Here is a 23563-nt window from a genome sequence, read left to right on the forward strand (position 1 = left end):
TGACCACTTGCATTTCAGCACCCTGGATAGCAGCTACGATAAAGATTTACTGCATGATGCAGTAACCTACCTCTCTCTCTCTCTCTCTCTCTCTCTCTCTCTCTCTCTCTCTCTCTCTCTCTCTCTCTCACTCACTCACTCACTCACTCACTCACAAACACACACGCACGCACACACACACACACACACACACACACACACACACACACACACACACACACACACACACACACACACACACACACACAGATGCACGCACGCATGCATGCATCCATAGACTCACAAATAGTAATACTCTTTGTGAATCTCTATCTGGACATGAGAGGGAAGTGAATAAAAGTATTTAAAAGATGTGTTTAAAACATTTATCCTTCAATATGCCCGACAAATGGAGAAGTCACAATTCCAAACATTTAAAATTCCATTGAAGTAATAAATACCTCTTTTAAATCATGGTTTTTAAGGGTTGCTATATGAGTAATATAAGCAAATGTTTTATTGATTTGCTTGCAGTTTTAGATGCAATCATGGGACAGCACTCTCACTGCCCTATTTAGGTTCCAGAGTTATTGCTGTACCTGGTAATCAAAAATGTGAACTGCAACAAGCACTAATAGGGGCACATTGAGGTAGGAATCACACTGCTACTGAAGGAACAGTAAATGGGCTAATCCGATTTTAGATGCCGTTTGGCTGTAATATTTGTGGAACCTGGCAAACTGGTATACAACTGCATACAAGGTAAACTCCAAATTCGGAGGTGGAAAGAAAATGTGGTAACAAATAATCCAACATGCTTCTATTTAAACAATCACATAAAGAAAGAAAGAAAGAAAGAAAGAAAGAAAGAAAGAAAGAAAGAAAGAAAGAAAGAAAGAAAGAAAGAAAGAAAGAAACTGTACTTGGTACCAGACATTTCGTTACAGAAATAATTTTCTTTCGACCGTTAAAAAACTGTCCCATTAAGGCCACCGTATAACAGGAAGTACGAGGCTGTATTCAGGTAAACAAAATCAGCTGATCGTTTTTATCTGTTAAAAAGACTTTGTAAGGAACGTAATATCTTATCATTCGGCGATGTGAGTATAGCCTTTTAGACATTTGTTGCTAAAGTCAATGCGACAGAGTTTAATTGCGTCTAAGCTATAAATACATTTCGTTTTGTTTAGCTAGCTTCGCTTAGCCTTCCTTAGCTAAACGGCGCTATGCCTTTATTTAAACAGCTGTCTGTAGAATCAGCATGAACACTGCTGTGTTTAGTCTTTCTTACAATTGTGTGCTTTTCATAATGCTCTCTGAATAAGATCCCCACACCTGATGGTCACATTACAATTATACAGCATGACGATATGGTCAAGGGATGTTTCTTTAACAGCGCATTCGATTTACGAGACACAATATAAATATAATAATATTTATTTGATTATTTATTTATTCATTCATGAGTTGTTTATGTGTTTGTTTGTGGATGAATAAAACAAAAAGGTTTTTCTTTAGCCAGGTTTAACTACATTTTATTAATAGCATAAACACAGGCAACTTTTATAAACTTTGTTTCTTATATTTATGCTTCTTCTTTATTATTACTATACACCAACACACCAATAATTACTGTACATGGGTGTGTGTGTGTGTGTGTATGTATATGTATATATATATATATATATATATATATATATATATATATATATATATATATATATACCCTTTTAAAATATCCGTTTTATAATGGATTATATAGTGTCTCCTGGCACAATTATAATGCCAGATATTGTGACTTTGAAGGAAAATTATTTAAAAATTCCACAGTAAAACACTATTTTCTAGATAAACGATATTACAGACGTTGACTGAAGAAAAATATTGTAATTCTACAGTACAATAAATTATTTATTGTACTGTAGAATTACAATATTTTTCTTCAGTCACCGTCTGTAATATCGTTTATCTAGAAAATTTTCTAGATCCTTTTGGATAAACAATATTTTCCCTCATTATGAGAAGGGCTATAAAACGTTTATCCTTTATTTCGTGTGATTTATTTTGTTACGTATTTATTGTATACGATATTTTTTCCACAGTAAGGACAATCATTTTTATACATTAATAAGTTGACGTTCTACTGACGCAGCCTGCTTTACTTCCTGTATATCTTGAGTGACAGATGTATCATCCAATCAGAAAACTATTGTTATTTTGTTTTTGGATTCATTATTTTTGTTTTTTTGTTTTCTGAGTTGTCAAAGTGTTTTCTAATTTGTTATTTTGTTTTTGAATTTGTTTTCTTTTCTGGTTTGTTATTTTGTTTTTGGAATTTTTTGTTTGCTTGTTTGTTTTGGTTTTTTTTTGTTTTGTTTTGTTTTCTGAGTTCTTAAAGTGTTTTCTAATTTTCTAATTAAAAAAAAAAAAACTTTTTAATGGTAACTCTGAACAATGTTTTAAACTCATGGTATCTTAAGTATGTAACCTAGTGAACCAGCATTAATATATCCAATTATAGAGATTTAAGCACTTATGTACGTCACTCTGTATAAGGGCATCTGCCAAATGCTATAAATGTAATTTGTTATTTTGTTTTTGAATTTGTTTTGTTTTCTGGTTTGTTATTTGGTTTCCTGGTTTGTAATTAGGTTTTGGATTTTTTGGAACACACCACTAACTGAGTGTTCACTCAAACTGCTTGTTTTCAGGTGCGCACAAGATTCTCATAACAAACTGCTGCGGCTGTGGGAATCGATCTTGTTTCTCCCAGAACGAAAACAAATTTTCCTCTGATGTTTAGTGTGTTTAGTTAATATTTGCATCATTAATAACTCGTGCCTACACCATCCACCAGCAACCCACCTGAAATTAATCAAAATGTAATTTTGGTGAAATTGGCTTTGTTTTAGTTGTGGTGTACTAATAGGTTTTGTTGTAATCAAGCTTTCTGTTTAGTTTGCAGTTGCACGTGGCTGTCCGATAGATTTGATGAACTCATCAGCCATCATACTGAAGTAACTGAAGTCGGTGTTGCCAACAAAGCATCGCCATGTCTAGAAAGCAATCAGGAAAATCTGTACGTGGAAACAGGAAATGTGAGCTTGAGAGGAAGAGAGGTGAACGTGCAGCCCGCAGAGCTTTGGCCAAAGATCGAAAAAACAGACCACCAGGAGAGGATGAAGGAGAGGAATTTGTTAGTTTCTCCAACCAGCTCAAAGCACTTGGTCTAAAACTGAGAGAGGTTCCAGGAGATGGGTATGTTTAGGATTTTAAGTCAAAGTTGAGCCTCGTTCACACTCAAAACCCAAATCATATAAGTTGACTTTTTTCCTGTAATGTCTGTTGATGCATTTCTTTACACAAATCTCTGTCCCAAACGTTCTCTCTCAAGCCTACACAATTTGTGCCTTTAGCATTTAGTCTTTACTGAAAGGTTGCACATTATTTACTTTTAGCATGAAATATTTATTTATGATCTGATTATGTATCCTAATAGTTTTTTAAATGTAAACAATGTCCACATTTCTTGCTGAATATTAAAGGTTCAGAACATAAGGCTTCCACCATGGCCGTGTTTAGTACCCTTTGTTTCTGACGGTGCATGGTATTTTTGCTAGGATCCACAGATTTAGGTTAATATGGACTTTAATTCTGAATGATAAATGTTTCAAAACTGCCTTAAAAGATGCATTTTGTAAGAGCTTTTTTGTCTTGTTTGCATTATAGAAACTGCTTGTTTCGTGCTTTGGCGGATCAATTGGAGGGACATTCAAGAAATCACTTGCGTTTACGTCACGAGACTGTTCAGTACATGCAGTCTCACCGACAGGACTTTGAACCTTTTGTTGAGGATGATGTGCCATTCACGAAGCACGGTGAGAAATGGGTGGTGAAAATATTCTACTGGGATTATATAATAGGTGCAAAAAATAACAATTGAAACTGTCTTGTGAATAGAAAGTCATCCACTGTTCTGTGTAAGACTATTAGTCTGTACTTTTGCCTCACCTTATCTGAAATCACATTACTGGACATAATGAATTTTGGTTATGAAAATATAACACTAAATTGCCTGAAAATTGATAGTTAATTAGCCTTCTCATTTAAGTGCAAACGTGATAGGCCTCCAATAAGTAATTACCGAGATGTAACCCCTGTGAGTTATTACTCTTCCAATATCTTTTTTTTTTCACATTAACAAATGCTATGTACTGTCACTTGCATCCATAGCGTATTCTGAATATTTATCCCACCTTGATAAGGAACGTCAGTAATGTCATACCAGTTGTAACATGCATTAAACATGCTAGAAATCATTTAAAAACAAAATTCTACTTTTTTACAGTATGTGTTCTGCTAAATGCTTTAAATATAAATATATTCTCTTCTCATCCTCCAGTGTCAGACCTTGCAGAACCAGGCACCTTTGCAGGGAACGATGCAATAGTGGCCTTTGCTCGAAGTCAGCAGGTGAAAGTAGTCATCCATCAGCTGAATGCTGCATTGTGGGAGGTGAGTTGACTCTTATTTAACTTTTCTCTTGTTTAGATATTAGCATCAACAGAATTTAAATGATTGAATGAACTGTAGCTTTTAAAAAATACAAGCAATATGATGTTATCTTTTAGATAAATGGATCAGAGAAGCCATTATGTCAGGAACTTCATATAGCATACTGTTACGGTGACCATTATGACAGTGTCCGGCATCTTGCAGACAACTCTGAAAGCCCTGCCCATCTGCGTATTGCGGTTTGTAAACGATTTAATTATCCTTTATTCTGTAGGTTAACAACCTTGGTCCTAAAGTACCATTTGTCCTGCATAACATCAGCTCAAGAAGGGCTGCTAATTAGCTGATTAGTTTAATCAGGGAATGAGCAGTGAAAACATTGCAGAACAGGGGTACTCCAGAACAGAGGTTGGGAATCTGTGTTTTATTCAGTAACTAAAAAACATCAAACAGTAAAAGAACACTTATGTTGCATATTACAGTTTGTATAGGTTATAGTCTGATCATGAGTATACTGTTTTTCTTCCCTTATGGTAGAATCTAAATAATTCAAGGCGGTTTGGAGATGGTGAGAAGGGGAAACAGAAAGCCCCTTCCCCCAGCCACTCTCCTTCTGACGATGAAGATGTTATCCTTAATTCCCTAAAGACCACCAGCATGAACAGTAAAAAAAACTCCCTTTTTTCTGTACTCTTATCTTCTCCTTTGTGGAGCTTTTCACTCCCCATTCAATTTCTGTGTTTGGTTTGTCTCCCTCAGATCAAGAGATAAATCCATGCCAATCGAGTGCCACCTCACAGAAGTGCCATGCAGAATGGCTTGAAGCTGAATCAAGTATTCAGTCATCACCTGGTGATATTGGAAAAAGGATACACCCTGAGAATCAACGTGACACCGTGTGTCCACCTGAGACCGGTACCACACACAAACCCAAGGTTAATACTGGTTATATAATTTATGTTTAAAAGCAATAAATGGTTTTATTGTTCGGGGAAAATATGTGTTAACTGCTATTCCTGCTTTTTGGATTCTAGCTGTCTAATAAACAAAGGAAAGAGCAGCATCGTCTAGAGAAGAAGAAGAAACAGGAGGAAAGACACAGACAGAAGGTTCTTCAAGGCAAAAGTTCACATCACCAGGATCAGAATCTGCTTGGACCGGTTACACTTGTGCCAGCACTCAGCACTCTTAGCATCTAAAATAGTCATGAACAAATGTTCAAAACAATTCTTTGCTGCTTTTTATTTTGTTTTCCATGTATGACAAGAAATGGGTCATTCCTATGATGTGCATATCTGGAGAAGTGCATGGAAATGTTCTCGCCTAAATGTTGCCATCTTCACAGACGATAAGAGGAAATTCTCTCTTTAGGGTAAAGTCATCATGGTATGTGCTATGGATGCCTTAGCTGAACTATCATATCTTCATTCTTTTTTTTTTTTTTTAATTACACTGTATTATTTAGAACCAAAGAACAGTCCAAACTGTCAAATTGTGTTGTTGATTTTGCTGGTGAATTGAAAGAATGGTTCTTTCCTTTGATTTAAAAGGTATTATTTTCTGGTTCTGTTCAATGCTGCCAGTGTTTATTGAAATTTGTTGGGTTCTTCTTTGGTTAATATGTTTGCATTCATTTCCATAGGATTTGCCATCTTCATATTTTGAAACAGTTACATATTGAGAATATCGGCACACATTCAGTATTTCATGTGAGAAATAATTAATTGCACATTAATAATCTGAAGATTTGTTCTGCAATTATAGTTAATTTTCCTGTTTGTGTTACACAAAGAATGAGCATCAAATTTTTATACAGAAGTGGAAGTTTATTTATTTAAAATTAATAAAAAGTTTGGGTGAGTCTTGTACAAGATATTGTGTATATAATAACACATTTACAGGCATTATTTGTAATTCAATACACCTGTGATATGCTGAATCATCTACTGCTTAATATATTTTGACAGCATTCAAGCATGATGAGTAGTTTGGCAAACAGTAGGCTTTAACTAAAAGAAAGTGCTAAATTCTGAGTCATCTTATTTACATGTATATTAAACTTTTTAAAGCAAACTTTTCAATAAATGGACGTCACACCAACTCATCAAATAGCTTGAAATGATAGAATGTACTGTATGTAAAAGCATCGATATATCTGATCATCCACATGGAGGCAGTAGATCACTTCTGTGACATATCCCATACTTTAAAATGTGCAAAGCAAAATACACATCCTGCAAAGACAAGATACAGGAGTGAGGTATAAAAACAATACACAATTTGCTTTCAGGCAGTGGGTTAAATGTGCAACTTTAGCTAGCTGTGTGACCTTACTATACTAAATGTTTCATTGTTCCCATTTCCAAGGACAAAATGTATGGGGTAGTAAGACAATATATTCAATTCAATTTCATTACGAAAATATGTGCACAATACACAAAATTGCATGCTTTTATTCAATGTTCTCAATGTTTTCATCACCAAATTAACTGTTTATACTACCAGCATTTAATTTTTGTTTGTGTTTAATGCATCCATAGTGTGTCCAGATTTAAATAACTTTGGTTTGTCTATTGGTTTGAGTTGGTGTATTGCTTTATAGCACCTCTCTGGCCAAAAAGTGCTTTACCCATATAAGTTATAACCTTTCCTCATTCCCTTTTTCCATCTGTGGAAGGTTTTCAGCTCTGTATTCATCTGTTTGGCAGGATTACAAGTTGTGACTCAATGAGCAGTATAATGCATGTTACCACAATTTACGCATAATTAAATTAACTATTTTTTAAATCTAGTATAAACTCTGGAATACAGACACATTGATAAAAATGACACACTACCAAAGAGAGCCGAAGGTCTTCTCCCCGAGCTGACTTGTAAACAGGGGAGACACAGACGCGGACATTGTGGGGTACGTGGGTAAGTGTTGTAGAAAGGAGGTGGGGTGGCAGATACAAATACAAAAATACAAAATGATACCACGCAATCCTTCATCACAAGATAGCAGAAATTTAAGTTTTTCTCATTCTGAATTAAAAGGGGGAGAGAAGAAAAAGTCTGGGCAAGTTATTGGTTGCATTCAAATAATATAGGTTTAAATGGATAAGTTTCAATGTTGACAAACTAATACATGCCTTCTTGAGTGCATACTTTGATGGACATGGCTTTTTCTTTGCCAGAGAAGTAGCTGGTGCTCACAGTGACCAGGTACTGTGTCCCAGGCTGCAGGTTTGTCAGTACAGTCGAGTCCTGCCTGTTACATGGAGTTTCCCTGTTGGAAGGGTGGAGTACTCCACCTGATACATCTTTATAGACTCAGGCTGCAAAGGCTCCCAGCTCACTTTCACAGTGGTCATGGTTGACTCAGAAACCGTCAAGTGGCCAGGCTTTGGATCTCTGTGGAAGTAAAAAGAGAAGATGTTTAGAGAGAGGGAATTTGGAATGTCAACAGTTTTGCACAGACACTATTTATCACTGTATGTAAACTTCTTGAACCCATCAAGTTGCATCAAAACACCCTGTCTTCATTTTTACTGAAATTACACTACCAGTCAAAAGTTTGGACAGACCTTCCCTTGGAAGGGTCTTAATAGATTTTTTCTCTTTTCTTATAATAATAATAATAATAATAATAATAATAATAATAATAATAATAATAATAATAAAAATAATAATAATAATAATAATAATAATAATAATAATAATAATATGTAACAGTAGATGAAATTGTGGTTGAGACAAATGTTAAACAAATAGTAACTACATTATATTTTCCATTTGTTTAACATTACTCTTGGTGAATATTTGCACACTTGTGGCATGTTCTCAAGCAGCTTCCTGAGAAAGTTTTCTTTCTGAGAATGTTCACGGTATATCAGTTTGAAGTTAACCACAGCTCAAACACATTCACTAAAATTAAATCACTAAGTTACAGTAAAGTTGTAAGGCATGACATGGTAGAACAGACTTTGCGGATGAGAAGGAGGTTGCATTTCTCAAGATCTTACTTGGGATATTATCTTTTTTTTTTGTAAGGAAAAAGATTGATTTTTTTTTATGTAGACAAGTTTGTGTAATTCTTTAATAGCAAAAAAATGTAAAACTATTTTAAATGTGGATAAAGTAGTTTAACATTTTATTTTTTATTTTTTTGGCTATTAAAAAATTACACAAACTTGTCTTGATAAAGTTTTGCTGCGTTCACAATAAATCCATATAATGAACGAATCCGATGAATTCTGTTGTCTCTGTAATGGTCAAATGTTTAAGACATACACAGTCAAACATTTTATTTTACATGCTGGGGTGCATATATTTACATTTCCAGCATATGGCAGACGTCCTTATATCCAGAGCGATTTACATTATCTCATTTTTTTTATACATCTGAGCACTTGAGGGTTAAGGGCCTTGCTCTGGAGCCCAAGAGTGGCAGCTTGGTGAACCTGGGATTGAACTCACAACCTTCTGATTTGTAGCCCAACACCTTAACCACTAAGTGACCCAAAGCAGTGACCCAAAAACGTGAACTATATAAAAATTCTTTTTTTTTTAATTAAAACTAATCCACCAATTCGTTAGTAGACAGGTGATAAAAGTCAATGAAATACAATTATTAATCTCTGCGAAGAAACAAATCAATGATGTATACTGACTGGACGTCAGTTCGTTAACATGGCAACGCAGTTGAACGCGCTTAGTTCGGTTAATTCAAATGTAAACAATCAGCAGAATTACAAAACGGTCCGCAAATCGTGGATTTTACACACTCAAAATAGTAAGTATTACAGCACACGTTTACTGATTTATGTTTATCGAACAATTTATGTTTAAAACAACTTCGTTGTTAACAGTGTTTATCTTTATTTCAATTCCTAGACAATATAATGTCGATATATGCTGCTGCTATACCTGTAGGTGAAAATGGCTTTGTTTTAGTATTGGTGTACTCATAGGTTTTGTTGTCATTAATCTTTATGTTTTATTTGCAGTTGTACGTGGATTTCCGATAGATCTAATGAACTTATCAGCTGTCATGTTGAAGTCGGTGTTGCCTACAAAGCATCGCCATGTCGTTAAATGACTCAGGAAAGTCTGTACACAAGGGTTTGGACAATGATTGGAAAAGCCGACCACCAGGGGACGATGAAGGAGAGGAATTTGTTAGTTTACCAGCTCAAAGCACTTGGTCTAAAACTGAGAGAGGTTCCAGGAGATGGGTATGTTGAGGTTTTTAAATCAAATTTGATCCTCATTCACACTCAAAACCCAAATCATATAAGTTGACTTTTTTTCCTGTAATGTCTGTTAATGCATTTCTTCTCACACACTGAGAATTATCTCTGTCCCAAACATTCTCTCTCAATCCTACACAAATTGTGCCTAAAAGGTTAAACATTATATACCTTTAGCATGAAAGATATCTATGCTCTGATTATGTATCCTAATTGTTTTTGAAATGTAAACAATGTCCACATTTCTTGATGAATATTAAAGTTTCAGAACATAAGGCTTCCACCATGGCCGTGTTTAGTACATTCGTTGGGTGCATGGTATTTTTGCTAGGATCCACACATTTAGGTTAATTTAGGTTGACTTTAATTCTGAATGATAAATGTTTCAAAACTGCCTCAAAAGATGCATTTTGTAAGAGCTTTTTTGTCTTGTTTGCATTATAGAAACTGCTTGTTTCGTGCTTTGGCGGATCAATTGGAGGGACATTCAAGAAATCACTTGCTTTTACGTCACGAGACTGTTCAGTACATGCAGTCTCACCGACAGGCCTTTGAACCTTTTGTTGAGGATAATGTGCCATTCACGAAGCACGGTGAGAAATGAAATCATTATACTGGGATTATATAATAGGTGCAAAAAAACACTTGAAACTGTCTTGTGAATAGAAAGTAATCCACTGTTCTCTGTAAGACTATTAGTCTGTACTTTTGCCTCACCTTATTTGAAATCACATTACTGGACATAATGAATTTTGGCTATGAAAATATAACACTATATTGCCTGAAAATTGATAGATAATTGGCCTTCTGATTTAAGTACAAATGTGATAAGCCTCTAATGAGTAATTGCAGAGATGTAACCCCTGTGAGTTATTACTCTTCCAATATCTTTTTTTTTTCTTCACATTAACAAATGCTATGTACTGTCACTTGCATCCATAGCGTATTCTGAATATTTATCCCACCTTGATAAGGAATGTCAGTAATGTCATACCAGTTATAAAATGCATTAAACATGCTAGAAATCATTTAAAAACAAAATTCTACTTTTTTTTTACAGTATGTGTTCTGCTAAATGCTTTAAATATAAATATATTCTCTTCTCATCCTCCAGTGTCAGACCTTGCAGAACCAGGCACCTTTGCAGGGAACGATGCAATAGTGGCCTTTGCTCGAAGTCAGCAGGTGAAAGTAGTCATCCATCAGCTGAATGCTGCATTGTGGGAGGTGAGTTGACTCTTATTTGACTTTTCTCTTGTTTAGATATTAGCATCAAAATAATGTAAACGATTTTGATACAAACTGTAGCTTTTGAAAAGTACAAGCAAAGTTAATATGATGTCATCTTTTAGATAAATGGATCAGAGAAGCCATTATGTCAGGAACTTCATATAGCATACTGTTACGGTGACCATTATGACAGTGTCCGGGATCTTGCAGACAACTCTGAAAGCCCTGCCCATCTGCGTATTGCGGTTTGTAAACGATTTAATTATCCTTTATTCTGTAGGTTAACAACCTTGGTCCTGAAGTACCATTTGTCCTGCATAACATCAGCTCAAGAAGGGCTGCTAATTTCACTGATGAGCAGTGAAAACATTGCAGAACGGGGTACTCCAGAACAGAGGTTGGGAATTTGTGTTTTATTCAGTAACTAAAAAACATCAAACAGTACAAGAACACTTATGTTGCATATTACAGTTTGTATAGGTTATAGTCTGATCAATCATGAGTATACTGTTTTTCTTCCCTTATGGTAGAATCTAAATAATTCAAGGCGGGTTGGTGATGGTGAGAAGTGCAAACAGAAAGCCCCTTCCCCCAGCCACTCTCCTTCTGACGATGGAGATGTTATCCTTAATTCCCTAAAGACCACCATGTGTCCGCCTGAGACTGGTACCACACACAAACCCAAGGTTAATACTGGTTATATAATTTATGTTTAAAAGCAATACTTGGGTTTAATTGTATGGGAAAAAATATGTTAACTGCTATTCCTGCTTTTCGGATTCCAGCTGTCTAATAAACAAAGGAAAAAACAACGTCGTCTAGAGAAGAAGAAGAAGCGGCAGGAAAGACACATACATACGGTTCTTCAAGGCAAAAGTTCACGTCACCAGAATCAGAATCTGCTTGGACCGATTACACTTTTGCAAGCACTCAGCACTCTTAGCATCTAAAATAGTCATGGACAAACGCTTCGAAACAATTCTCTGCTGCTGTTTTCCAAGTATGACAAGAAATGGGTCATTTCTATCATGTGCATATCTGGAGAAGTGCATGGAAATATTCTGGCCCAAGTGCTGCCATCTTCACAGACAATAAGAGGAAATTCTCTCTTTAGGGTAAAATCATCATGGTATGTGCTATGGATGCCTTAGCTGAACTATCATATCTTCATTCTTTTTTTAAGTACATTTTTTAAGTATTATTTAGAACCAAAGTACAGTCCAAACTGTTATTGACAGTGTGGAAATACCATTCAAATTTTGTTGTTGATTATGCTGATGAATTTAAAGAAATAGTTTCTTCTTTTGATTTAAAAATGATTATTTTCTGATTCTGTTCAATGCTGCCAATGTTTATTGAAATGTGAGAAATAATTATAGTTCATTTTTCTGTTTGTGTTACACAAAGAATGAGCATCAAATTTTATACAGAAGTGTAAATTTATTTATTTAAAATTAATAATAAAATTTGGGAGAGTCTTGTACAAGATATTGTGTATATAATAACACATTTACAGGCATTATTTGTAATTCAATACACCTGTGATATGCTGAATCATCTACTGCTTAATATATTTTGACAGCATTCAAGCATGATGAGTAGTTTGGCAAACAGTAGGCTTTAACTAAAAGAAAGTGCTAAATTCTGAGTCATCTTATTTACATGTATATTAAACTTTTTAAAGCAAACTTTTCAATAAATGGACGTCACACCAACTCATCAAATAGCTTGAAATGATAGAATGTACTGTATGTAAAAGCATCGATATATCTGATCATCCACATGGAGGCAGTAGATCACTTCTGTGACATATCCCATACTTTAAAATGTGCAAAGCAAAATACACATCCTGCAAAGACAAGATACAGGAGTGAGGTATAAAAAGTAAATCTTTATGTACATCCCAAAGCAGATGTGTGGGTAGTGGATTGTGCCTCAGACATTTTGATTAAAAGGCCCTTTTTGACCACTAAACATTTGTTACACCCTCTTATTAGTAGCTACAAGGAATTCAAAATCTGCTCCTTTTTTTTATCAACCTTACAATCTCTTAGAGATCTAATTATAGTGGCCTGAATGAGTGGATTCTAATCCTGATCCTGCAAGACCCATAGCCTGCACTTTATTTATTGTTTTTGATGTTTTCTGTGCTCAAGTACACCCATATCAACACAGGAAGGGAGTGTTAATTAGTAGCTTATTTAAGGCAGGGAAAACAGCACCAGCTGTAAGGCAGGGGTACTCCAGGAACACATATTAGCAACCACTGGGATAAATGGCCTTAATCATAGTCCATAACAATACACAAACAATACACAATTTGCTTTCAGGCAGTGGGTTAAATGTGCAACTTTAGCTAGCTGTGTGACCTTACTATACTAAATGTTTCATTGTTCCCATTTCCAAGGACAAAATGTATGGGGTAGTAAGACAATATATTCAATTCAATTTCATTACGAAAATATGTGCACGATACACAAAATTGCATGCTTTTATTCAATGTTCTCAATGTTTTCATCACCAAATTAACTGTTTATACTACCAGCATTTAATTTTTGTTTGTGTTTAATGCATCCATAGTGTGTCCAGATTTAAATAACTTTGGTTTGTCTATTCAGTGCAGTTTGAGTTGGTGTGTTGCTTTATAGCACCTCTCAATGGCCAAAAAGTGCTTTACCCATATAAGTTATAACCTTTCCTCATTCCCTTTTTCCATCTGTGGTAAGGTTTTCAGCTCTGTATCCATCTGTTTGGCAGGATTACAAGTTGTGACTCCAAGTAAATGCAGCTGTAGGAACAGTTTCAACAGAAAAACAGGATGCTCAATGAGCAGTATAATGTATGCCACCATAATTTACGCATAATTAAAGTAAGTATTTTTAAATCTAGTATAATCTGTGGAATACAGACACATAGTTAAAAATGACACATTACCAACCTGAGCCGAAGTGAGCCGAGCAGCAAAGGCCTTCTCCCCGAGCTGACTTGTAAACAGGGGAGACACAGATGCGGGCATTGTGGGGTACGTGGGTAAGTGTTGTAGAAAGGAGGTGGGGTGGCAGATACAAAGTGGAACGCTGCCTAGAGAATTGTACAGACTCGCCTTCCCACGTCAGCCAGTAACCACGCAATCCTTCAGCACCACCCTTCCATTTGACCAACACTGAGTCATTTCCCACCGTACTGAGATGCAGATCTGCTAGAGCTGGCAACACTGACAAAAAGACGGAAATTTAAGTTTTTCTTGTTCTGAACTGAAAAAGGAGATGAAGAAAAAGTCTGGGCAAGTTATTGGTTGCATTCAAATAATATAGGTTTAAATGGATAAGTTTCAATGTTGACAAACTAATACATGCCTTCTTGAGTGCATGCTTTGATGGACATGGCTTTTTCTTCGCCAGAAAAGTAGCTGGCGCTCACAGTGACCAGGTACTGTGTCCCAGGCTGCAGGTTTGTCAGTACAGTCGAGTCCTGCCTGTTATTAACCGTGAGCACATGGAGTTTCCCTGTTGGAAGGGTCGAGTACTCCACCTGATAAGTCTTTATAAACTCAGGCTGCAAAGGCTCCCAGCTCACTTTCACACTGGTCATGGTCGACTCTGAAACCGTCACCGAAACCTGTGCCGGGCGTTGGATCTCTGTGGAAGTAGAAAGAGAAGATGTTTAGAGAGAGGGAATTTGGAATGTAAACAGTTTTGCATAGACACTATTTATCACTGTATGTAAACTTCTTGAACCCATCAAGTTACTTGCATCAAAACACCCTGTCTTCATTTTTACTGAAATTACACTACCAGTCAAAAGTTTGGACAGACCTTCCCTTAAAAGGGTCTTAATAGATTTTTTCTTTTTTTCTTATTATAATAATAAAAATAAATAAATAAATAAATAAATAAAATAAAATAAAATAAAATAAAATAAAATAAAATAAAATAATAATAATAATAATAATAATAATAATAATAATACATGAAATTGTGGTTGAGACAAATGTTAAACAAATAGTAATTACATTATATTCTTTATTGATTTCATGTTATTCTTGGTGAATTTATGCACACATGTGGCATGTTCTCGTCCTAAAGATGTTTAAAAGTTTATAAATAGGAAGAGCACTCTTCCAAACGCTGCTTCCAAATATTAAAAAAAAAAGAAACAAATTAACCCCTTGATGTTCTCACCTGGCTGCGTAATGAAGGTGGTATGTAGGGTGTTAAAGATACCCAAGTTGGACTGTGGGATTAGCGTGACATTGTACATGGTGTTCGGACGTAGGCTGCTCAGCCTGGCAGAGCTGGTGTTGCCAGGGACGGTGATTCGCTGATGGTGGGCTGAAGATTTACTTTGATCAGTGCGCCTGCCTGGCGTATACCCTTCCGGATGTCCCGAGTAAACAGGTCCAAACCGGATGTCATAGAACCCAGTTCCCGCAAGCACAGGCCTCCAGTGTAACTCTGCACTAGTAGAGGTGATGTCTTGGACCAGCAGCCTCTTGGCTCGAATGATTTCTGGGTAATCAGAGAACAGTAATGAGAGAACAGAGTTTAACAAGGAGTAAGCCAGGAGGAATGTCACTTAAAATAGAAAGCTCAGTCAGAGGATGTTGCTGTGACAAATAGCAGCGTCATGACAGTGCCCAGTAAGGGTGAGAGAGTGTATCTGACTAACTTTAATAGGGCAGAATGCCATGCCATATTTGTTATATCTAACCTGATCTGTATGGTCTCGATATGATGTATATGTAAGAGTCTAAAACTGGACACTTACATGACACTCAATCAGCAAAGAGGATTACTTACTTTTAATTCCTGAAGGCTCTGAGAAGTCTCCCATGAGATATAGAAAGAGCAATTTATTTTTTATAATTAGCCCCTCTCTCCCATTACAGTGTATATTGCTCTGTCCACTCATCTTGTAAACTAGTGTCGCTGTCTCAAGTTATTTGTGTCCCTGAGTTGTCTGGCCAAGGAGCATAAATTTCTGCAGCACGCAATGGTGAAGGCTAGGGGACCACACGTCCACACCCATATAGTCTGTCTGCTCTTTTCTCATTATTTTTTCCTCAGATCTATATTCAAAAATATTAAGCATCGTTTAGCATATTTAAAGTGACATATTTTAATTTTCTATTTTACAAAGTAAGATGCTAATTTTCATTGCTAAAGTCTCTACCTATTCCTCTTTATATGTTTGAACTACAGTAAATCAATTTTTCTTAAACTGCAGTGCCTTGTGAAAGTATTTATATCCCTTCTTGTCTTGTTTTTTATAACCTAGAATTAAAATGGATTTTTAGTTTTATTTTTTTATAATGGACTGAGCAAAATAGTCAATTTGAATTGAAATAAAAAAATAACCTAAAAACTTCAGAACTCACAATTTATTGATTAAGATCCACATGTATGCAATCAAAGTGTCACATGATCTGTCACAGGCTGTCACTATGAATACACCTGTTATGAAAGTCCCCCTGAGTCTGTGACACCACTAAGCAAGCCATGTGAAGACCAATGAGCTCTCCAAATAGGTCAGAGTAGAGATGTGTCGCTCAGGGTTCAGTTATAAAAAAATCTAATCCTTGAACATCACACAGAGCACCATTAAATAACAAAATGGAAAGGATATAGCAAATCTAACAAAAGAAGTCCATCTACCAAAACTTGTACACCAGAGATTTAACAAAGACACCAAAAATAACCCTGAAGGACAGGTTAGGCTTTTTATAAGCAGGGACTGAAAACTGATCAGGATTGAAAGAAGGAAGGCAAGAAAGAATTGCCTTGTATTTAAACAAGGCAATTCTTAAGAAAAATGTGAAATAAATACTTGGCACATGAATCTTTGTCATGACTTGAAGATTGCTGTACACTAACTCAACCTATCTAACTTGAATGAGCTAGATAAGGTTTGCTTTAAAGAATGGGCAAAAATCACAATGGCTTGATTTGCCAAGCTAATCGAGAGACTTGCTGCAAAAAGTGTCTCTACAAACTATTGATTTTGGGGGTGATTTCTGTTTTTTTTTTTTTTCTTAATTATTGCTTGTTACAATAATATTTTGTTCCTGCACAGTGGTACTTCTGTTCTGTAGATCCAATGGTACAAACAAAAGTACCAAATGGTACAAAGAAACGTACCAAAGGGTGGTGAATACTTTTGCAAGGCACTGTTTTCCAAATGAGCTCTTACCAATAATGGCATTCCTCAAGTCCTCAGTGATGATAGGCATGTCTTCAATATCCACAAAATACAGGTGATCCTCAGCAGGAGGACTCACAACATCCCTTAATACTTGGTAGTTCCCTTGACCAGTGGACACAACCAGCACATAGACACCCTCATCTCGCAGTTCAGCCATGAATTTCTGCACATCTCCAGGATCCACACCATCAGTAAGCCACACCAGCACCCTCGGGAGTCCTTCTCTGGCTCCTCCTGGAATGCCCTGTTTCAATACCTCTTCCTTGGCAATCAGAAGTGCTTCCTCTGTGTTTGTGTCTCCTCCAAGTTTCTGAGTCCTACTCAGTGCTTCCTGAAGGTCCTGCTGACTGCTATAAGCCTCAAAGCCAAACTCCAGGTTAGGCATGGTGCTAACCTGCAGCAGCGCCATCCTTACTTGCTCATGGCCCAGAGAAAACGGCTGCACAAGTTCTGACAGGAACTTTAGCATGTGCATATACTCAAACATCGACACACTGCCCGAAGAATCCAACAGGAACAAGACGTCGCCTTCACAGCAGTTCAAAACTGTGGGTGGAAAAGAAAAGATCAGAGGTTTATGATAATATTTTAGAAAAGATATTTAGAAGATACTATCACAAACTAGGAATAGATTTAAAGATCAATCTTAGTCAAACTTAACATCCAAATAGTATGGTGGTGCATTGTTGTTTTGGAGTAATATTTTAGTTACGAACAAGGTGACAAATTCACTACCATGATCAGAGTGGTATAAATTATAGTGTGAAAGATCCAGGAAAATGTGAGATGTAATTTCAACCATCACTTTTATCTCAAGGGAATAGCAGTTAATTCAGCCTTCTAAAGCACAAAATAAAATGTTTCCAGATAAGGAACAAGCAACAAATTCTGTATTCTCTTTGGCATCGTTATTCCCCTCCCACTGTACTTTCCAGGGTTTTCCTCTGTGCTCCCACGCACTCCTTGAAGCACACACACAACTGTATGCTACTGCACAAAAGCTTCATTCCTTTGCTTCCCAGCGTTTTTGGAACAATATAGTCACGGTTATTAAGGTTTCACTAAAAGCAATAAAATGGACAAAACCCAAAATCATAAAACATAAAGTTAACTAGAAAATCCACACATTAAATGCAGTCAAACAATATGACAGTGTCAGATTTATAGGGAAAAAAAGGTTTTCTGGAAGGTTTGTTAAAAATATTTAGACACAGCCAGACAAGCAGTAATGATCCAGCAGCAGCTATGGATTTTCTGGCAGAGAAAGGCTCCTTAAATTAGAGTTGAAAAATAAACATAAACAGATGGTGAGTGGTAGCAGCACGACTACTGGATACCATAAGGGTGGGGGGGGGGGGGTTAAAAAGGGCAGTGTGAGGGAGAAACACAGTAAAGGGGGAGGTGAGGTCTGTGAGTCTCATAAGAATGAAAGGAAGGAATGCACTTTCTATTCCAGAGACCACAGTAGGGAGAAAGAATGAGTGCTGTGTGTGAGGGAGATACATCATAATAAGAGAGTGAAGCCATGCCCAATAAGACAATTCACTAACATCAAAAGTAAGTAAGAAATTTCTGCAGTGGGTATTCAGACTTGTATGTAAAAAAGATTTTCTGATGCCCACTGTGTGCCCTTCAATATTTTGAACAAAGTTGCATTTTAGTGTCACAATACAATCGTTCAAAAGCTTGCGAAACACTTGACTCCACATTGGCATCACATCAGTCTAACCAGTGACTCCTGAAGAATTTCCTAAAGCATTCAGCCAATTCGAGATGAGACCAACAATGTGAAATGTCATCCTAATCCAAAAAACAAGTGACCACTGCATGGGTCATCTAATGATGATAATTAGGATCATCTCCGAGTGCACTCATATTCCAAGCCACAATGTCTTGCACTGAATTATTCCCTATGCTCTGCTCCTGCTGTGTGCTTTCTTCTCTCATCTTCAATTAGTATGTAGTGTTCACTGCACTGGCTCTCAAACATATGGGTAATTAAACAAAACAAAAAAAAAACAACGGGACATTCTGACATGCTAAAACACAGCCTGACAAGAAGATCACTGACTTCTAATAATAATAATGTTTGAAAGTATGTTTTTATTTCCAGACAAAATTAGAGCACAATGCATGTACATAGTGTGTGCATTTACTTAGACACTTGTGCAGCTAAAATTAATTTAACTGAATAATTTCTGTGCACCAAGTGACCTGTAACTGAGAGGACAGCTGCTATGATTGAGATAACAGTGAACAACAGTTAACAATTTACCAACAGTTGTTGCAGGTTAAAAAATGTAAGAAAGTTGAGTTTTTTTATATTTTAACTATTTATTTTTTTATAGTCAATTTGCCATACAATAACAAGTCTATTGTTGGCTTGTCTATGTGTACTATAGAAAATCATCTGCCCCTTCTTGGGGGATTAAGTCTAAAAAAGTACCCAAAGCCTATCCCACTTAAAGATCCCACCATGTGACACTTCACAGGTAGATATTTTCATTGGATTAAGCATGTGCTGAATAGATTTTACTGAGCCATTTTTAAGTAGGTAAATATAGGTAAGGAGACGGGATGTGTTTATTCTATTTCTCAAATTCATACAATGAAATCATTGACTGATGATTGATATTGCAGGTCAGTATGAAACACCATATTAAACTTTAAAACAACTTAAAATGTTGGTGTTGAGTGACTTGAAGATATAAAACTGAAGAATAAGCTAGGTATATGCTCTTTCTGCTGACATTCTTTTCTCTATTCATGTTGGGCTATTGTCTGTTTTCCATTGTGATGTGTATTATGCAGGTATTTAGAATTTGGTGCCTATTAATTACAGTATGTATAAGGCAAATTCACATTAGAGAATCTTTATCCTTTATACAAAACAAAGATATATAAAGTGCTTTGGTCAGAATACCAAATACAATACAACCACGAGTTATGTTTAACCCATTTGGTCTGTTTGAATTTCACAAACATTTTCAGTCAGAACTGGGGCACCAATTAAGATGATGAGGCTTATTTAACTCTATGTTTACCTTGTAAAAGGGTTTCAGTTTATTTGTACAAAGTTAACGTTGACTGTAGTATGTGCCTAAGATTAAGCCGCAAAGAATTAAGTTCAGATTTAATTGGTGTAAAGTGTGATATCTGTGTAACTCACCTGAACTGGAGCTTGAGCCCTGCGACTTTCCCGCGCGCAGGTGAAAGCTGAACAGCAGACACGTGAGCACAAGCCGAAACTCCATCGCTTGCTTCTCTGCTGTTTACTGAAGCGCAAAATATTGTGTTATCCTACTGAAGACCTTCACGTTTAAGGCAGGTAATAACCATGATTTGCCCAGAGATTTTGCACTAGCAGTCGACCTTGAAGATTTTGGAAGTTTAGCTGACTTCTTGCTTTATTACACACCTCTTTTATTTTCTTTTTCGAAAGAATTCAGAAAGTGCACACCTGCAGCACTGAAGCCCAAAGTGCTGCGTCTTGTGCCAGGCTAAACCAAAAACAGTTTGAGACTGTGAGAGCGAGAGCTACTGAATTTGCCCAGCTCCCTCCCTCCTTCCCTTCGTTTTTCCCCGTCACTCCCTCACTCCCTCCCTTCTTTTCTTTCGTTCACTCCCTACTTTCAACTGACCGGTGATCACCAGCTTGGAGCCAGTCCCAGCTTTCCCTCTGACTTGCCTATGCAGTTATAGCTAGCCAGTTCCGTCTGAAAACAAACAGGAGTCTATGCTATTTAAATTAGTTGTTTTAACAGTGAAGTGGGAATACTTTTTATACAAAATCATGTTTGAACACATGGTCAGGTGTGGATGTTTACCCAGTATATCAGAAGAGAGTAAAACACAGATACTGCACATGAAAGTGTGAGAGGCCCCTGAAAAAATAACACCCAACACAATTAAATGCTTTTACCAGCAAGTTTCTTTATTTGTATTGTTCTGGGGCCATTACTGGGCTCCAAATTTGTGTGTAGCGGAAATTAGTTTTGTAAAGTCTTGATGCTATGATCCCATATACTATGAACTTCAATAAGGGGTGACGTGGACCAACACACCCAATAAGCAAACATGGGCTAGTTGTGAAAGACCAGTCTGGTGAGCATATATTGTACTCAGTTTTCAGCCATATAACAATTAATTTCTTACTCTACCTTTTGCAGCTCCGTAGTCATAGAGAATGCTTTTACTATTCTCAGTCCATAGCTTACTGTGGCTTGCATATTGAGTCCAGCAGAAGCACCTGCTGAAACATTGTCTTGGACTGTGTTTTGCTGGTAAGAAATACATTTATGTTAAAATGCACAGTTTAGATAAGATTCCTTGGGGTTGTGTGCTGTCTGAACAATTACATTAACATAGATATATAGCCCCTATAGCAATGTATTTTAGGATCTGGAATAAAAGCTGCACCAAGGGTACCATACCATACAACTAGATCAAATATTAGATATCTCCAAGCTGTAATACCCTCTCACACCCTGGAAAGACCTTAACCATAAGTTGTGGGGGTTCGAGATCCATTTAGAGGCAGGTATGGACCTGCTGCAGAGGTGAGATAAAAATCTCCAACAAGGCATACCACGAGTGTATACAAGCAGTTGTGCATATTTCACCACAAAATAATATGTAATGGCATCGTATAGACATGATGTAATCGTGTTTCCAGAGAGGACTATGAGTGAAAATCAAGATCTCTTTTGCACAAGAAGGGATGTATGGCAGAAAATGCTGATATACAAATGAAGTGTTGTATAAAATAATCCTCAAATTAAATTGATTGATTTTTACAGTAGGAAAATATTATATCCAGAACCCTTAAGGCTTATTTGCTTTGTCTCTTTGGGGGAACCCCTTAATAAGCTAAGAATCACTATCTATCTACTTATAAGAAACACTGAAGAATATTTTTCTTTGTACAATAACAGACTACATTTGTTTTATAAGCTAATCATTGCAGGTTTGCAGTCAATTAGGTTCAGAAAGGCACTATAAGGATTAAATCTCTTCTAATAATATCTTTAATAATAATATTAAATTAAGAATGTAATCATTTATTCAGTACAACCTGGATGAACACTGGACACTCACATCCACATCTAGGACCAATGTAGCATAGCAAATCATAGCATATTTTGGGTGGTGGGAGACAACTGGAGAACTCAGAGGGAAACCCACACAGTAACATGAGCTCAAGATAGACACTTTAGCAATCCACTGCACCATGAAGTTCACTTGATTACTCCGTTATAGATTCCGAGATTCCATGAAATAAACCATTCCATAAAAGGCAAAATATTTACCACTAATATTAAAACCTGAAATGCATTTTCTACCATAATGAAAGTGTTATTAAAGGCCAGTAAGTGGAACTGCATTCAGTTACACTTTTGCATCATTAAAGAGATTGTAGCAACATTCAATCTGAATATAAAAATAATCTCACCTGTCAGATTTATGGGACTGTGTCACTGAAACATGAGAGAAGTATTGGCAGGGATTGCAGTGCGGCACAGTAGCCGAAAGCCCTGTTCAGCGTTCCTGGCTGAGGAGAATGGAAATACATCATAAATGACAGAACACAAACATAAAAATTCACATAAATGTTTGTTTTTTTATTTATTTTTGACAGGTATATTTATTTTGACAGGTTTAATCCTACAGTAATATTTTGTGAATTATTTTATAAGTCTAATGAAAAAGCTCCACTTAAAAACTTCTTTAAAAAAGGTCTTTTTCCTTTTTAAACATACTGTACCTCCAATACCCAATATAATCATGGACATTTAATGGGTCCTCTTGGTCCAGGTACTGCTTATCTGCATACCCCTTGTCTAGTGTCAGTGAAGGCTGCTGCTCTATGCAGGGATAGTTAAACCAAACACCTTATTTTTATTATCTCATTTGCATGACAAAATTTATACAGATATATTCTTAGACAAAAGTATTTATATTTCATTATATTTCGTGTGTATATTATGCATTGTATTTATTAGTTAAAAAATCAAGAAAGCTTTAATGAGTACACTAAAATAATAAAAGAAGGAAAATCAGCTACATTTGTAGCACAGAGGAACTCCAAGGGATGGGAATAGAAAATCACAATTACACACTTGGGTATTAAAGACTTTTGTGACCTGTTTCAATGAGCATTGGAAAGAATAAGTAAATAATTAGCATCCTTGTTACCAAAAATACTCTGGCAGAATGTCCAGCCTTATATCCTGTGTTTGTTATGAATTGTCTGAATGCCAGTTGTCTTCCTGGATTTAAGTATAGATTATCAATACCTGCGTCACCATAATTTCCCCACACTCCAACCTTTCTGTCAGCCCTGACTTCCACTTCTTCCATCTCAAGTTCTCCACTCCTTTTGCCAGGAATATTTAATGGATTCTTTT

The 23563-nt window shown here is 36.3% G+C and overlaps 3 protein-coding genes across 4 annotated transcripts; 2 read left to right on the forward strand and 1 right to left on the reverse strand.

Moving 5' to 3' along the window:
* The first annotated feature begins 901 nt into the window (after positions 1-901).
* Positions 902-6567, forward strand: LOC113658215 (OTU domain-containing protein 3-like). Of its 2 annotated transcripts, none has more exons than XM_027170497.2 (8): positions 902-1003; positions 2938-3237; positions 3709-3857; positions 4382-4494; positions 4611-4733; positions 5032-5158; positions 5254-5429; positions 5529-6567. In XM_027170497.2, exons 2-8 carry the CDS (start codon positions 3032-3034, stop codon positions 5691-5693), a joined length of 1059 nt encoding a protein of 352 aa, XP_027026298.2. In that variant the 5' UTR covers positions 902-1003; positions 2938-3031; the 3' UTR covers positions 5694-6567. The 2 variants fall into 2 exon arrangements, with proteins under 2 accessions (XP_027026298.2, XP_027026297.2); XM_027170496.2 differs by having other exon boundaries at positions 980-1079.
* Positions 6568-9560: 2993 nt separating this feature from the next.
* On the forward strand, positions 9561-12643 carry LOC113658285 (OTU domain-containing protein 3-like). Its single transcript, XM_027170633.2, is given in 7 exon segments — positions 9561-9661; positions 9663-9710; positions 10170-10318; positions 10840-10952; positions 11078-11200; positions 11486-11641; positions 11741-12643. Coding segments are annotated over 7 exon segments (855 nt in total). The 3' UTR covers positions 11906-12643.
* vwa1 (von Willebrand factor A domain containing 1) lies at positions 12381-20689 on the reverse strand. The gene is made up of 6 exons (XM_027170495.2): positions 20326-20689; positions 17145-17702; positions 15137-15463; positions 14312-14593; positions 13894-14169; positions 12381-13743 (listed from the first exon to the last, which is right to left on the reverse strand). Exons 1-6 carry the CDS (start codon positions 20408-20410, stop codon positions 13715-13717), a joined length of 1557 nt encoding a protein of 518 aa, XP_027026296.1. The 5' UTR covers positions 20411-20689; the 3' UTR covers positions 12381-13714.
* Between the last annotated feature and the right edge of the window lie 2874 nt (positions 20690-23563).

Source organism: Tachysurus fulvidraco, chromosome 23 (genome assembly GCF_022655615.1).
Source record: "Tachysurus fulvidraco isolate hzauxx_2018 chromosome 23, HZAU_PFXX_2.0, whole genome shotgun sequence".
Taxonomy (NCBI): domain Eukaryota; kingdom Metazoa; phylum Chordata; class Actinopteri; order Siluriformes; family Bagridae; genus Tachysurus; species Tachysurus fulvidraco.

Bases quoted from the DNA above. Each gene is read 5' to 3' on its own strand.
- LOC113658215 (XM_027170497.2), top strand. From the start codon at position 3,032: ATGTCTAGAAAGCAATCAGGAAAATCTGTACGTGGAAACAGGAAATGT. The intron at 4,495-4,610 runs GTGAGTTGACTC...GTTATCTTTTAG, and splicing joins TGAATGCTGCATTGTGGGAG to ATAAATGGATCAGAGAAGCC. The intron at 5,159-5,253 runs GTAAAAAAAACT...TGTCTCCCTCAG, and splicing joins AAAGACCACCAGCATGAACA to ATCAAGAGATAAATCCATGC.
- vwa1 (XM_027170495.2), bottom strand. From the start codon at position 20,410: ATGGAGTTTCGGCTTGTGCTCACGTGTCTGCTGTTCAGCTTTCACCTG. The intron at 17,703-20,325 runs GTGAGTTACACA...TTCCACCCACAG, and splicing joins GGGCTCAAGCTCCAGTTCAG to TTTTGAACTGCTGTGAAGGC. The intron at 14,170-14,311 runs GCATGTATTAGT...TCTTTTTGTCAG, and splicing joins CAAAGCATGCACTCAAGAAG to TGTTGCCAGCTCTAGCAGAT.